This window comes from Mesoplodon densirostris, chromosome 10, assembly GCF_025265405.1.
Source record: "Mesoplodon densirostris isolate mMesDen1 chromosome 10, mMesDen1 primary haplotype, whole genome shotgun sequence".
In the NCBI taxonomy this organism is placed as follows: Eukaryota; Metazoa; Chordata; class Mammalia; order Artiodactyla; family Ziphiidae; genus Mesoplodon; species Mesoplodon densirostris.
The window spans coordinates 103,915,439-103,927,508 of NC_082670.1; the positions used below are offsets into that span (position 1 = coordinate 103,915,439).

The 12,070-nt window shown below is 55.7% G+C and overlaps 1 protein-coding gene across 1 annotated transcript in view; it reads left to right on the forward strand.

The window, feature by feature from the left end:
• SLC6A11 (solute carrier family 6 member 11) overlaps nt 1-10,178 on the forward strand; it is a 121,864-nt gene extending 111,686 nt beyond the window's left edge. Inside the window, exons 10-14 of the mRNA XM_060109397.1 lie at nt 1,246-1,383; nt 5,130-5,232; nt 6,054-6,154; nt 6,958-7,128; nt 10,026-10,178. Of these exons, the coding sequence (XP_059965380.1) occupies nt 1,246-1,383; nt 5,130-5,232; nt 6,054-6,154; nt 6,958-7,128; nt 10,026-10,178 (666 nt within the window). The remainder of the gene's footprint in view (nt 1-1,245; nt 1,384-5,129; nt 5,233-6,053; nt 6,155-6,957; nt 7,129-10,025) is intronic.
• The last annotated feature ends 1,892 nt before the right edge of the window (nt 10,179-12,070 follow it).

Genomic DNA, 12,070 nt, shown 5'->3' on the forward strand with positions numbered 1-12,070 from the left:
GGAGTGCCCCGCAGAGGTGACAGCCAGCCTCTGGGACAAGATTGCCTGGTTCAAATTCTGGCCCTAATATATTATACCTCTGATCTCAGGGAAAGTTGCTTACACCCCTATACTTCCGTGTCTTCATGTACAAAACAGGTAATAATAGGACCTAACGCCTAGAGATTAAATAAATTAATATCTGTTAACTGCTTAGGACTGAGCCTGGCACACGACAAGCACCATGTGTTTGCCACTGTTGTTATTATTCATTTATTAAACATTTTCTGAGCATCTCCTCTGTGCCACTGGAAATAGATGAAAACGATGTGGCCTCTGCCCTCCAGGGTCTCACCTTCTTGCTAGGAGACAGATCAAGAGCAATCACGGGCCCCACGAGATGAAGGATATGGACTAGGCATGGAAGAGAGGGGAGATCTGTTCTGCCCAAGGAGGAGGCAAGGAGGAGCAGTCAGGAAAAGGCTCACGCAGGAGGTCTGCCCACAGTGCTGGGAGAACCCGGGCAGGGGGGTAGGGGTGTGCTGGGATATTTGGGCTGGGTGTTGATGGGTGAATAGGAGTGTAATTTATCCCACACCCAGCCCTGTCTCAGCATGGTGGGACACAGATGCCTAGTGGCTCAGGCTCTGCCGCTGAAGCCTGCCCAGCCCAAACGCAAGAGCTGGGTGTTAGCTCACCTGACTGCCCTCCTCCAAGCAGAGGGTCACTTGCCTACCAGAAGCAAAGGGCAAGGGAAATGTCACAGGCCTGGAGGACAAAGCAAGTCAAGTCCCACCCACAGACCAGAGCCTGCCAGCAGCAGAGCCCTCAGCTCTCAGGACAGTTACAGGGACTCCCATCTTGCCTCCCAGGCAGAGGCTGCGTCTCATTTAAGTCGTTGACCCCAGAACAGGGCCCCGCACATAGGCACGTGATAGGCAGCTTTGGGGGAGAAGGAATTCTAGAGTCAGGAGACCTCATTTCAAGTCCTGACCCTGCCGCTTCCTTGCTGAGAGACTTTGGGCAGGTCGCTTTCCCTCTCTGAGCCTCAGGGTCCTCATGTGTTAAATGGGCCTGCCGGAGTTCTGTAAACGCCGGGATTATTGTTTTTATTCTTGGGTCCTCCATCAGGGTAAGTGTGGGAATAAAAGTGAGACCCAGTGGAAAGGAAGCCCAGGGTTTAAGGCTGCTGTGCTTGCCTGGAGGCAGGGCCAGTAAGAACGGCCTTTCTCTTGGGTTTCACACCATCATTTCTACCCTGTCCAGTTTGTGTGTGTGGAAAGCCTGGTGACCGCTGTGGTGGACATGTACCCCAAGGTCTTCCGGAGGGGCTATCGGCGGGAGCTGCTCATCCTGGCCCTGTCGGTCACCTCCTATTTTCTGGGCCTCGTGATGTTAACAGAGGTGAGTGATAAGGATACAGGTTAAGTGATGTGAACAGGGTAGCACAAGGGTTAAGCGCCTGGGCTTTGGTTTAGTGGATCTGACATTGACTAGCTGTGTGACCCTGGCTCCAGGTCCAGCACTTCTCGGGGACTCCGTGTTCTTATGTTTGTAATGGGTTGTTGTGAGACTCCATGGAAGTTTTCATTAAGCCCTTAGCACAGTGTCCTGCATGTGTAAGTGCTCAGCTCAAGGTGTCCACTTCACCGCCAGAGGGAATAAAACTCCCATAGGGAAAGGCTGGGTTTACCTGGTCATCGTGAACGTCTGGATGCCGGGGCCACCCCTTTTAGTAACTTCTGGGTGAAGGGGACAGTGTCAGCTACGGAACCCTCAACTAGTTACTATTACGGCTTCAAGTTCAGAGGAGGCTTTTCTGGGGCATCACTGAGAATAGGCATGAGGAATTGGCACCTTCAGGCACTGTGTGTGCCCGCGCCAGCCCTTCATGTGTACCCTCTTCTTGTCTCTGCCTGGGGTCAGGAGGGGCTCATCATGACCCTAAATTAAGACTGTCTCATAAAGCCATGATTCTCTTCCCTCCTGCAGCCATCCTGTCTAATAAATACTTTCTTAAGTACCTTGGGAAGGTGAGATTAGATATCTTTTTATCCACACTCAGAAAATTAATTAATTTTAAAAGCCAAACCACCCCCCACCAAAAAGCCTAAAAACTGTTGTCTAGAGACAAGAAGAGGTTTTGTGAGAAACATGGAAAGAAATGAGGGAATTCAGAATCTGTCACAGCAGCTGATATGGTACTGAAGTCGGTCTGTTGATCGTCATCCTCCACTTCTCAGTTCAAATGCCACCTCCTCCTGGAAGCCTCCTCTGCTTTCCTTCCCACTGGACTTCATTCTAAGCTCAGCTCAGCCTCCCTCTGGCCATGACAATGACCTGTCTGTTCACCTGCTGCCCCCACCAGGCCCCGAGGTCCTCAAGAACAGGAGCTGGCCTTGACCTGCTCTGCACCCTTGGGACCTGGCATGGGGTGGGCTCTGGGGCACGGTGGCTGGCGTTATTACTGCTCCTAGTCATTGTCACATTAATGGGAGTGATAATCAGCATTTGAGCAAATGAATGGTGCAGCACTTCCCGCTTCCTCCTCTGTTCTCCCCACACGGAGAACCAGGGAGGCAGTGAGTAGGGCCCCATTAAGTACTGATTAATTATGCAAAGTAGAGTCTTTTGTCACGCACAAATTGGGGGGGTTAACCTGATGCGTTAAAAAGGCTGGTGGCGCTACAAGAAGAGCAGGCATTGGCGGGTGTCCCCTGCTTGCAGCAGGCAGGTGGAGGGCCCTCCTGGACACCGGCCCTGGGTGCCCTGCTCACAGAGCCTTCCAGCCCACCGCCCTCCAGGCTTCGGGTCTGCCCCGGGGCACCTGGGGCCCCAGCCCATCAGGGAGCCAGCGCTGCATCTGCCCAGCACCAGCGTGTCCTTGAGTGATCACACCGGGAAGTTCAAACTGCCAAATGGGTCCTGTCAGCCTCAGTAATTGCTGGCAGGATCTTCTCCCTCATTTAAACACATTTAAAGCTCTGCTCTAGGGAAAAACTAGTCCGCAAATATCTGATCTTCCACTGAGGCAGTGTGGTGGGTGGTGAAGGGCACGGGCTCTGCAGCCGGACACTTGGGCTCAGTCCTCAGCCCCACGGCTGGGCAGCTGGGTGACCTGTGGTGCGTATTGTCACTGGCCCGGGCCTCGGGTTCCCCCGCGTGAGCACTGAGGATAACTGTAGCGCCTGCCCTGTGATCACACTGTGCCAGGAACAGCTAGACTGAGACCTGGGACCAGTTACAACAGAGCTGGCACTTGGAGAGCCCTGCGTTAAGGCTTCCTTCTGGGTTTTTTTAATGTATGATGTTTGTGGAAGGAGACCCTCGGGAGAGCAATTAGGAGGGCAGTCCTGGGTTTAACTCAGAAAGCTCCTTACCCTCAGAGACCCGAACGCCTGCCATATCTGTCACAGACAGGAGGCCCCAGACCAGATACGGCCCAGCGATCCATGTTGTTTCCCCCTCACTGTGATTTTTTTAAGAAGACAAAGAGGTTACCAAAATTAAAGAGAAAGATTTCTCAAGAAAATTTGGGTTTTTGGCATCTTCCAGAAAATCTACAGACCTGGCTGCCCAGGCCTTTGTCCCCCAGCAGCAATCGACTGGAGTTGTGTGGCCACGTGGGGCCTATGCTCTCCAGTTAGCCACAGTCCCCACCACTCCCTGCTGTCACACACTAGGACCACTTGGACTCAGCACTGAGATGTTGCCCCTGATCTAGTTGAAGAGATGAATGAGGAAACAAATAGTCCCAGGGTGTGTGGTCTTTCACGACACAAGGAGGCCCGGGGGCTTGGGGAACACAGAGAAGAAGCTTAGTCCCAAGAGGTCCCTGTGGCAGACACATAAGGAGGCTGTCTAGGCTTCATCCTGGCCTCTTAAACCCCGTCCTTTCCTGGCATTTGGAACACCTCCCCCAACCCAACCCTCCCTCCCTCCCTTTTGTACTTTTATTTCTGCTGCTTTTAACTGTCCCACTGAGGACTCTCATTGTGTTGTAGGATTTTCTTTAGGATCCCAACCCTTCCCACCCCTGCATCTGGCCTCCCCTCCTCTGCCCGCCCAGATGCCTCCCCTGCCTCCCAGAGATCCTCCCAGATCACCTTGGCTGGCCAAGCTTGCACCTCCCTGGCCTTCCACTGAACTTAATCTTCAGAGATTTGCACATCACAGAGCTGGCCCACTTTGTTCCTGCATCCCACAACGATTGCGCACCTACTGTGTGCCAAGTCTTTGGCCAGAAACAGGGGCACAGCTGTGGACAAGCCATTCAGAGTCCCTCCCCAATGGGGCACTCACTCCATATGATTCACTGTGCACTTACGGGGACATACTGCAAGCCGGGTCCTGCACTGAGGGTGGGAGACACACAGAGGACCAGTGCGGGAGCCTTCCCAGCAGGAGCTCAGAGCTAACAGAGTAGCTGATGGCAGAACACTTTTTCTTTTTAAACTATGAATCCTTAAAATGTGCTATGGAGGCCCAAAGACAGAACGAGGCTGTCAGGGAGGGCTGCTTGGAGGAGGTGACATTTGAGATGAGCTTTGAAGGAACTTACCCAGTGAAAGGGAATAGCATGTGCAAAGGCACAGAAGTGAGACAGTCCCTTGGTGTGTCCAGGAGGGAGCATGTTGAGGGGGACTGTGGGAGGGGGAGCTGAGGCCCAGTGAGGAGGGCAGCCCTGGCTGGCAGGCTGAAGGAAGCCAAGGGGTAATTGTAAACTGTAGGGTGACATGGTTGGATTTGCAGGTTGGAAAGGTCCCTGTGAAAGCTGGTGTGTGGAAGGGTAGGAGAGGGAGGCTGGAGGCAGGGAGGCCAGTGGGGAGGCTGTCACAGCCTCCTGGAGAGAGGTGCTGAGCCTTCCCAACCTCCAGTCTCTGGTCTTCTGTGTTGTCTCTGACGTTTGAGGAGCAGGGACAAGACAAACCAACGCAATCCCAGCAACCCCCAGAGGGTGGTCTTAGGGGGCGCCCAGGTGTGGTGGGCGCAGTGTTCCAGGACCCTGGGGAGACCAGTCTGTCCTGGTGGAAGTGAGTCCCGGCTGGTGGTAGCCGCAGGGCAGAGAGCCCTTCCCAGGGCCAGCTGGCTGACCCTGCTGTCCAGTGTGTCTGTCACTCTGTCCATATTTCTGTCCTCTCACTTCCCAGGGTGGCATGTACATCTTCCAGCTCTTTGACTCCTACGCCGCCAGTGGGATGTGCCTTCTCTTTGTGGCCATCTTTGAATGCATCTGCATCGGCTGGGTATACGGTGAGTAGAGGCTGAGCCCTTCCACACCCCAGAGGCCACCATGGTGCCCAGCACATGGGCACCACCCGGGACCCGGCTGGGCCTGGGTTCCCTGTGGCTGGTCTCCATCTGCATCAACCTCTTTGTCTCCCCTCAGGGACTTCTTGTCCTTTCCCACTTGTCGGGAGACCCTCCTGCTTTTATATCCCTGCAGCAGAGGGAGGGGTTCCAGACTCAGACACTGTGACCTTGATTCTCTCCTTCTGCCCCTGATGCTCAGTTTTCCCATCTGCAAAATGGAGTACTATAAACAATCACCATGTCTCCGAGCAGGAGGTAGTGTAGGCAAAGCAGCCAGCCCAGTGCCTGGCCCTCAGTCAACACGTGCCTTCTGGTTCCCCAAACCGTATGAGTGCGTGAGGGTTGCTGGTCTGAATGATGATGCACACTCCCAAGTGTGGTTCGGGAATAGACGCCCCACAGGCCACCCGTCTGGCCCTCACCTTCAGAGCCCTGACCCCCGCCCCCGTGCAGGTCAGCCAGCCCCTGACCCTGCCTCTAAGGGACCACCTTCCTCCTTTCCCCCAGAAACTCCTGCCCGTTTCCTGGACCTCACTGCCCAAGGTCAGAAGGGGTCTTCCCAATATTGAACCAGAGTCCCTTCTACTGCAGTTTATCCTGACACCTCACATATGTAATACCTTGGTAGTTTTTAAGTGGTAAATAGGGTTCCTGCCGCAATTTGTCTTGGGCTGGGGAAACCAGACACTCATAGCCTTCCCTCTGAGTCTTGTACAGAAATCTTCTGGGGTGTGTGTGCCCGTCTTCTTTATTCTGGACAGGAAGCAACCGCTTCTATGATAACATCGAAGACATGATTGGCTACCGGCCGTTGTCACTCATCCAATGGTGCTGGAAAGTCGTGACCCCCGGGATCTGTGCGGTAAGGGCCCTGCCAGGAGCCGCCTGCAGCCCACCCACCCACCCACCCATGTACTTCTGCACCCCAGAGCCCAGACCTGGCTGAGGCCGAGACTGAGGAGGTGATGTCCCCCTGGGGACCCTCTGTGCCCTCAGAAAGTCCAAGGCACCTGACACCTTTCAAAGCCAGCATTGTGGGGACAGTCTCTGGGCTTGGCCAGGGGGCCTCACTAGGACCCCGGCCCTGCAACCAGCTTGCTGTGTGATTGTGAGCAAATCACCTCCCTTCTTGGGACCTCAGGTTCTATGCCTGCATATGTATAGAAGGCGGCTGGGACCTGCCTCTGCGAGGGCCAAGGGTCCCAGGAAAGGCACTTAGCTCTGCTGTTCACAGGGAAGCAACAGTGTGAGGGTAAAGCGGGGCTCACGCTCTGCCCCTCACATCAGACCGGGAGAGGCCTTTGTGAGAGGATGTTTAATTAAAAAAACAAACCCCCCTGCTCTTCACCCAGCTCTTGGCACTGGAAGTATCTCAGAGCATCTTCACAAACCATCTTAGTTCTGAAAGGCAGCTTTGAAACCAGCCCTGAGAAGTAGCTAGGAAAAAGTAATAATTCCTGACTGGGCAGAGGCTGGGAATGAGGCTCCTGGGGCTCGGGGAGGGTCTCCTGGGATCTGTGGGGGTCAGTTCCCCGTGTTTCTCGCTGTGGACCCAGCAGGGCGTCACCTCTCCAAGGCTGCCACACAGGGTTGACTGTCTCCCCTGCTGGCTGCCCGCACGCAGGCTGAGGGCCACCCCAGGGACCTTTCCATGTCTCCCCACAGGGCATCTTCATCTTCTTCCTGGTCAAGTACAAGCCCCTGAAGTACAACAACATCTATACCTACCCCACCTGGGGCTATGGCATTGGCTGGCTCATGGCCCTGTCCTCCATGCTCTGCATCCCGCTCTGGGTCTTCATCAAGGTGTGGAAGACGGAGGGGACGCTGCTGGAGGTGAGCAGCCTGGGAGAAGGGGTCAGCAAGGGCGGCTCAGAGGTGGGGGGTATGGCTCAGGACGGGGCTGGCAGTGCTGGGAGGGCTGGTGAGTGTGGGTACAGCCATGGGCATGTCTGGGTCCCCACTTCCTCATCTGGGCAATGGGTGTGATGAGAACGTGCCCCTACGTGTCTCCCAGGGAAGCCTGGCCAGCTCCTCCCCAGTGGGTATTCGTCAGTACTGCTGTGCTGAAGCCTCGGGGTTGAGATGTTTTCCCTGAGCGCAGCCTCAGTTTCCTCATCTTTAGAATGGGTCAACAGCAGTCCCTCACTTACAAAGGTTGTTTGAGGACTCAGTGAGTATGCAGAGGGAAAGCGCTTAGACCAGGCCCTGGGAGAGAGAGAGAGACCAAGTGTTAGCTCTTACTGCTCTGTTGGTTCTGTTCATTAAGGACCCCATTCCCAGGGCACAGGGAGAGTGTCTGACATTTGTGAAACATCTATCCTGTGTCGTCGCTGTGCCAAGCTCTCTCTGTGCTGCATCTCCTCTAGTCCTCAGAAGTTAAGTCATTTGCCTAGGATCACACAGCCAAAAATTAGCAAACCAAAATTTTTTAACAATTTTATTGAGGTATGTTTTCTATATCATATCATAACATTCAGCCATTTCAGGTATACAGTTCAGTGGGGTTTTTTTTAGTAACTTTCTGTGTAGTGCAGTCATCACCATAAATCAGTTTGCAAATATTTGTATTTATTTATTTATTTATTTATTTTTATTATTATTATTTTTTAAGATCCCTGGTGCCCATTCCCAGTAAGCCCTGTTCCCAAGCCCAGACACGCACAAATCTGTCTCTGTGTGTGTGCCTCTTATGGGTGTTTCCTGCCAGTGGAATCCTGCAGTATGTGGTCTCTTGGTAGCAGAGTGAATTTGGACCCCAACGCGTCATATCCCCCACACCCACTCTCTCTTCACTCTCCTTTCCCACCCGCTGGCAGATCAGAAGGTCTGAGTCAGCTTCTCGCCCATTTTGCAAACTGTCTGCTGTGTGCCAGACGCTGCTCTAAGCCATCTACAAGCACTAGGCCACTGAATCCTCACAGCAGTCCTGTGAGGTGGAGGAGCTTCCTGTCCCCATGTCACAGGTGAGGAAGCTGAGCACAGAGAAGTGAAGCAAGTTACCCAAGGGCACACAGCCTCTGAGTGATGGAGCAGGTACCCTGTGCCCCCTGCCCCCGCCTCGTTCCTGCCCCAACGCAGCACCCCAGGGCTCTCGGGGCTGACCTGCGTCTCACAAGCATGCGGCCTGTGTGCAGACACGCACAGGCAAGAGCCAGCTCTCCTGCGCACCCAGGGCCCTGAGCTCCAGAAAAGCCAACATCCAGCCAGGAGGGGCAGGCTGAGAGGGAAGGTCCCTTTCTCCAGCCTGCTCGTGCCCTCGGAGCAAGTCAGGGTCCTCCGCTCCTGCAGGGAATGTAGGTCAAGGGCAGTTGTTGATTCTGGTTTGGGACCAGACGTGTCCAGAGGAGAGCAGCCCTGGAGCCCTAACACCTTGGCCATGGCAGGCCCCTGCCAGTTAGTTCACCTCCCTCCATTTCCAGAAGGTTCTGCCCACTGATGGGAAGGATCTGGAAGGAAAAATGGGGTCAGAGAATTGCTGTGAGGGTGGGTAGTCTGTGCTAAGAGCTGTGGATGGGTCAACAAATCTGAGGCCGCCTCATGACAACGCTAGAGGCATGTGCCACTGTGACCCCCTTTGACAGATGAGGGAACGAGGCACAGAGGGTTAAGTTCTTGCCCCAGTTAAGTGGTGGGACTGGGAGTCAAGCCCAGGTGTCTGGTTCCAGAGCCCGTGCTCCCAGCGCCTGTCCTGTGTCAAGAGCCTAGCACCGTGCCTGGCACCCAGGAGGTGCTCGGCATTGCCGAGGGGTGGGCGGGGGTACAGGATCCGCCTGTTAATCCACCCCCCACCCCGGGCAGGATAGGTCCCGCCTCTCTCAGGCACGGCAGGATCTGAAAGAGAAAACAGAACCTTGATCATAAGAAACCAGCCACCCCAAAGTCTTCCCAGCCTTCCTGGGGAGAAGGTTTATGCCCGGGAAAGGCCTCCCAAATCCTGGCCTGATGTCTTCTGGAGGCGCACATGAGGCTGAGGTGTGGGACCCGAGGCCGGGCCCAGGGGGCAGGAGCGTGTGTCCAGGGTCTGCCCGTGGCCTCCACTCCCTCATCGGTAGAGTAGACGATGGCCACCCTGTCTGCGCCCAGCCCAGAGCCGGCCACTCTGCCAGGCGGCGTAAGGCTGTGGCCTTAGGGATAACGTTTCCGTCTTCAGACACACACGGCCTGTTCTCCTGCATGGGGGAGTGTGATGACAGCCTTTTGTGGGGAACGCACCCGTTTATCCAGCGATCATTATATGAACGGCTCTGGAGGTGCCGTAGCTCATCCTCACAGCAGCCCTTCGGGCAGGTACTCCTCTCCCACTTCACAGATGAGAAAACACAGCTCAGAGATGTTAGGTGACGTGCCCCACATGTAGTGAGGCTGAGCAGCGGCTCACACCCCAGCTTCTCTGTCTCCACGGGAGGAGGGATGCAGCAGGCAGCCCTGGGTACAGCTCTCACGTCCTGGCCACCTGCAGCGGGCCAGGTACAGGGTGGGCACTTCCGCTCACTGTCTCCTTACTCATCCAGGGATAGCAGTGGGTACCCTGGTGTCCCCACGTCCGGGGGTGGGGGCGGGAAACGGAGACCCGGAGGTCCACGCATCGTCCAGGATAGAGCTCTGAGTGGCGGGGCCGGGGCTGGTGGCTCCACTGCCCCGAGGTGTCCGCCGTGCCGTTGGGAGGCGCCAAGGCAGGCCCAGGACCCTGGCAGCCACTCAGACAGCTCTTTTCCTCTCCAACCATGTAGAAATTCCAGAAGTTGACGACCCCCAGCGCCGATCTGAACATGCGGGGCAAGCTTGGGGCAGGCCCACGGACGGTGATGGTTAATGACTGTGACGCCAAACTCCAGGGTGATGGGACCATTGCAGCTATCACAGAGAAGGAGACGCACTTCTGACCGCCCCTGCCACCTTGATGCCTCTCCTGCTCCTCGTCCCCGCCGTCCCCGCCCTGTGTACAAATGAATACCTGAACCACGTACTTCTAATGGTAGAGGCTTGCTCGTTTTGCACAGGATTTATTAACAAGTTAATTTTAAGGTGGCCGCACCCACTCTGGTTTCAAGTCACATCCCCTCCTCGCCCCCCAGTTGCCATGTGAGTAACGATACGCAGAGATAATCCTGTACAGGGACTAGTATCTCATCCTCTTGTGCTAGGACAGTTTTAACCAGCATTTTCTAGGGGTTAGGAAGTTGTATCATAGGGTCAGACTTTTATACTCGGGCTGTGGGGCAGGTGGGCGGGAGCAATGCCTGTCCCCCTCCGTCAGCCTTTGAACCGACCCGTTCGTGTCCCACCTTTGTCCCTGACCGCGCAGCTGCCGTTCCTCCGCGCTGCCCTGCTTCCCCTTCAGCCCCTCCCTTTCCCATCCCCAGCTTCCTAGAGGTGGGTTTGCAGACAGCAAGGCTGTGTCAGAGAAGAAGAAGTCCCAGCAGACTCAGGACTCCTGGGTGGCAGACCCTCCTCTTCCCTGGTCCCATGGAGTGATCTGGGGCACTTCCCTCCCCTCTCGGGCCTCAGCTTCTGCGTGTCCCCGGTGGGGAGGGCTGGATCAGGTGACCTCTGAGGATCTGCCCACCTGGCTTCATCTCTTGGGGATGCTCTGCCTGCCTCCTTGGCTTGCAGACCTGCTGTTGATCTTGGGTTCTTCTGAAGACTTGCAGGTGGGCAGTCCCTCGCCCCTCACCCCCTTATTTAAAATCGAGTTTATCATGGAATCTATGTGGTTTGATTTCATCCGTGAGCATTCACACCCTCCGCTCTGCCTCTCTGTCCTCCTCAGCAGGGCTGGCTGGAGTTGCCTGCGCGCTGGTTCTCGGGCCCAGGCAGCGGCCTCTAGTCTGCTTGCGGCTGTCTGTCCTGCCACTGCCTCCGCCGGGATCTGCATTGTAGGACCTTCCAGCAGCCTCCAGGGAGGGCGCTCTGGTTGGGCCTGGAGCCTGGTTTCCTCCTCCAGCCCCTTCTTTGTGCCCCTGCCTCGTTTTCTCCCTCTCGCTGTCGCCCCGGCCTTCCTCCCTCTCCTGCCATCCTGTGACCTCCAATCCCTCCCCATCCCTTCCTGTCACCAGCAGAAACCTGGAATTTTCACAAGGCTTCTTCCCTACCTTTTTCCCAGGAGCCAACCCATCTGCCTCCCTGGCCAGGGAGCTGAGAAGCCTCAGCCTCACTGATGGGGAGATGGGGGCTCCCACCCCTCCCTCGGTACAGCCCTGGGGTCTGGGGAGCTGGCTGGTGCTGCTCCAGGCCTCCCTGGCTGACCCCTCTCTTCTTTAATTGGATTTGACGTCAAGCCTCTGCCTTGGATCCTGAGTTATTTGGGGACAGGGAAGGTGCATTCTTTATCCTTTTCCTTTATGTTCTCTATCTTATTCAGTGGAAATGCGAGTTTTCTCCAAACAGAGGATTTAGTTTCCTGTAATAAACCTGCGTGTTTGATTGGCCCAAATGCCCAGCTTCTCCGCCCCGGCCAGCCCCCATCTGAAGCCCGCATTTGCTAAGAGGGATGCCAAGCACCCCCCAGGCAAGTCGGGATGAGCTGTCTGCTCCAGTGGACCCAGGAAACGGATGCAGGAAGACCGGGGCTCCGGCTGAGCCCCCACCTGTGTCCATCCTCGTCTGCTCTTCTCCCAACAGGTCGGGGAGGGGGTCTCCCCACTGCTGCTGCTACCGGTTCTCCACCAACCACCGTCACCAGTGCCCAGCCCCACGGCCTAGCTGGGGACATGCCGCATTGTACTTGTGGCACTTAACACTTCACTTACTTCACGCGACTCATGGTGCAGGGCGG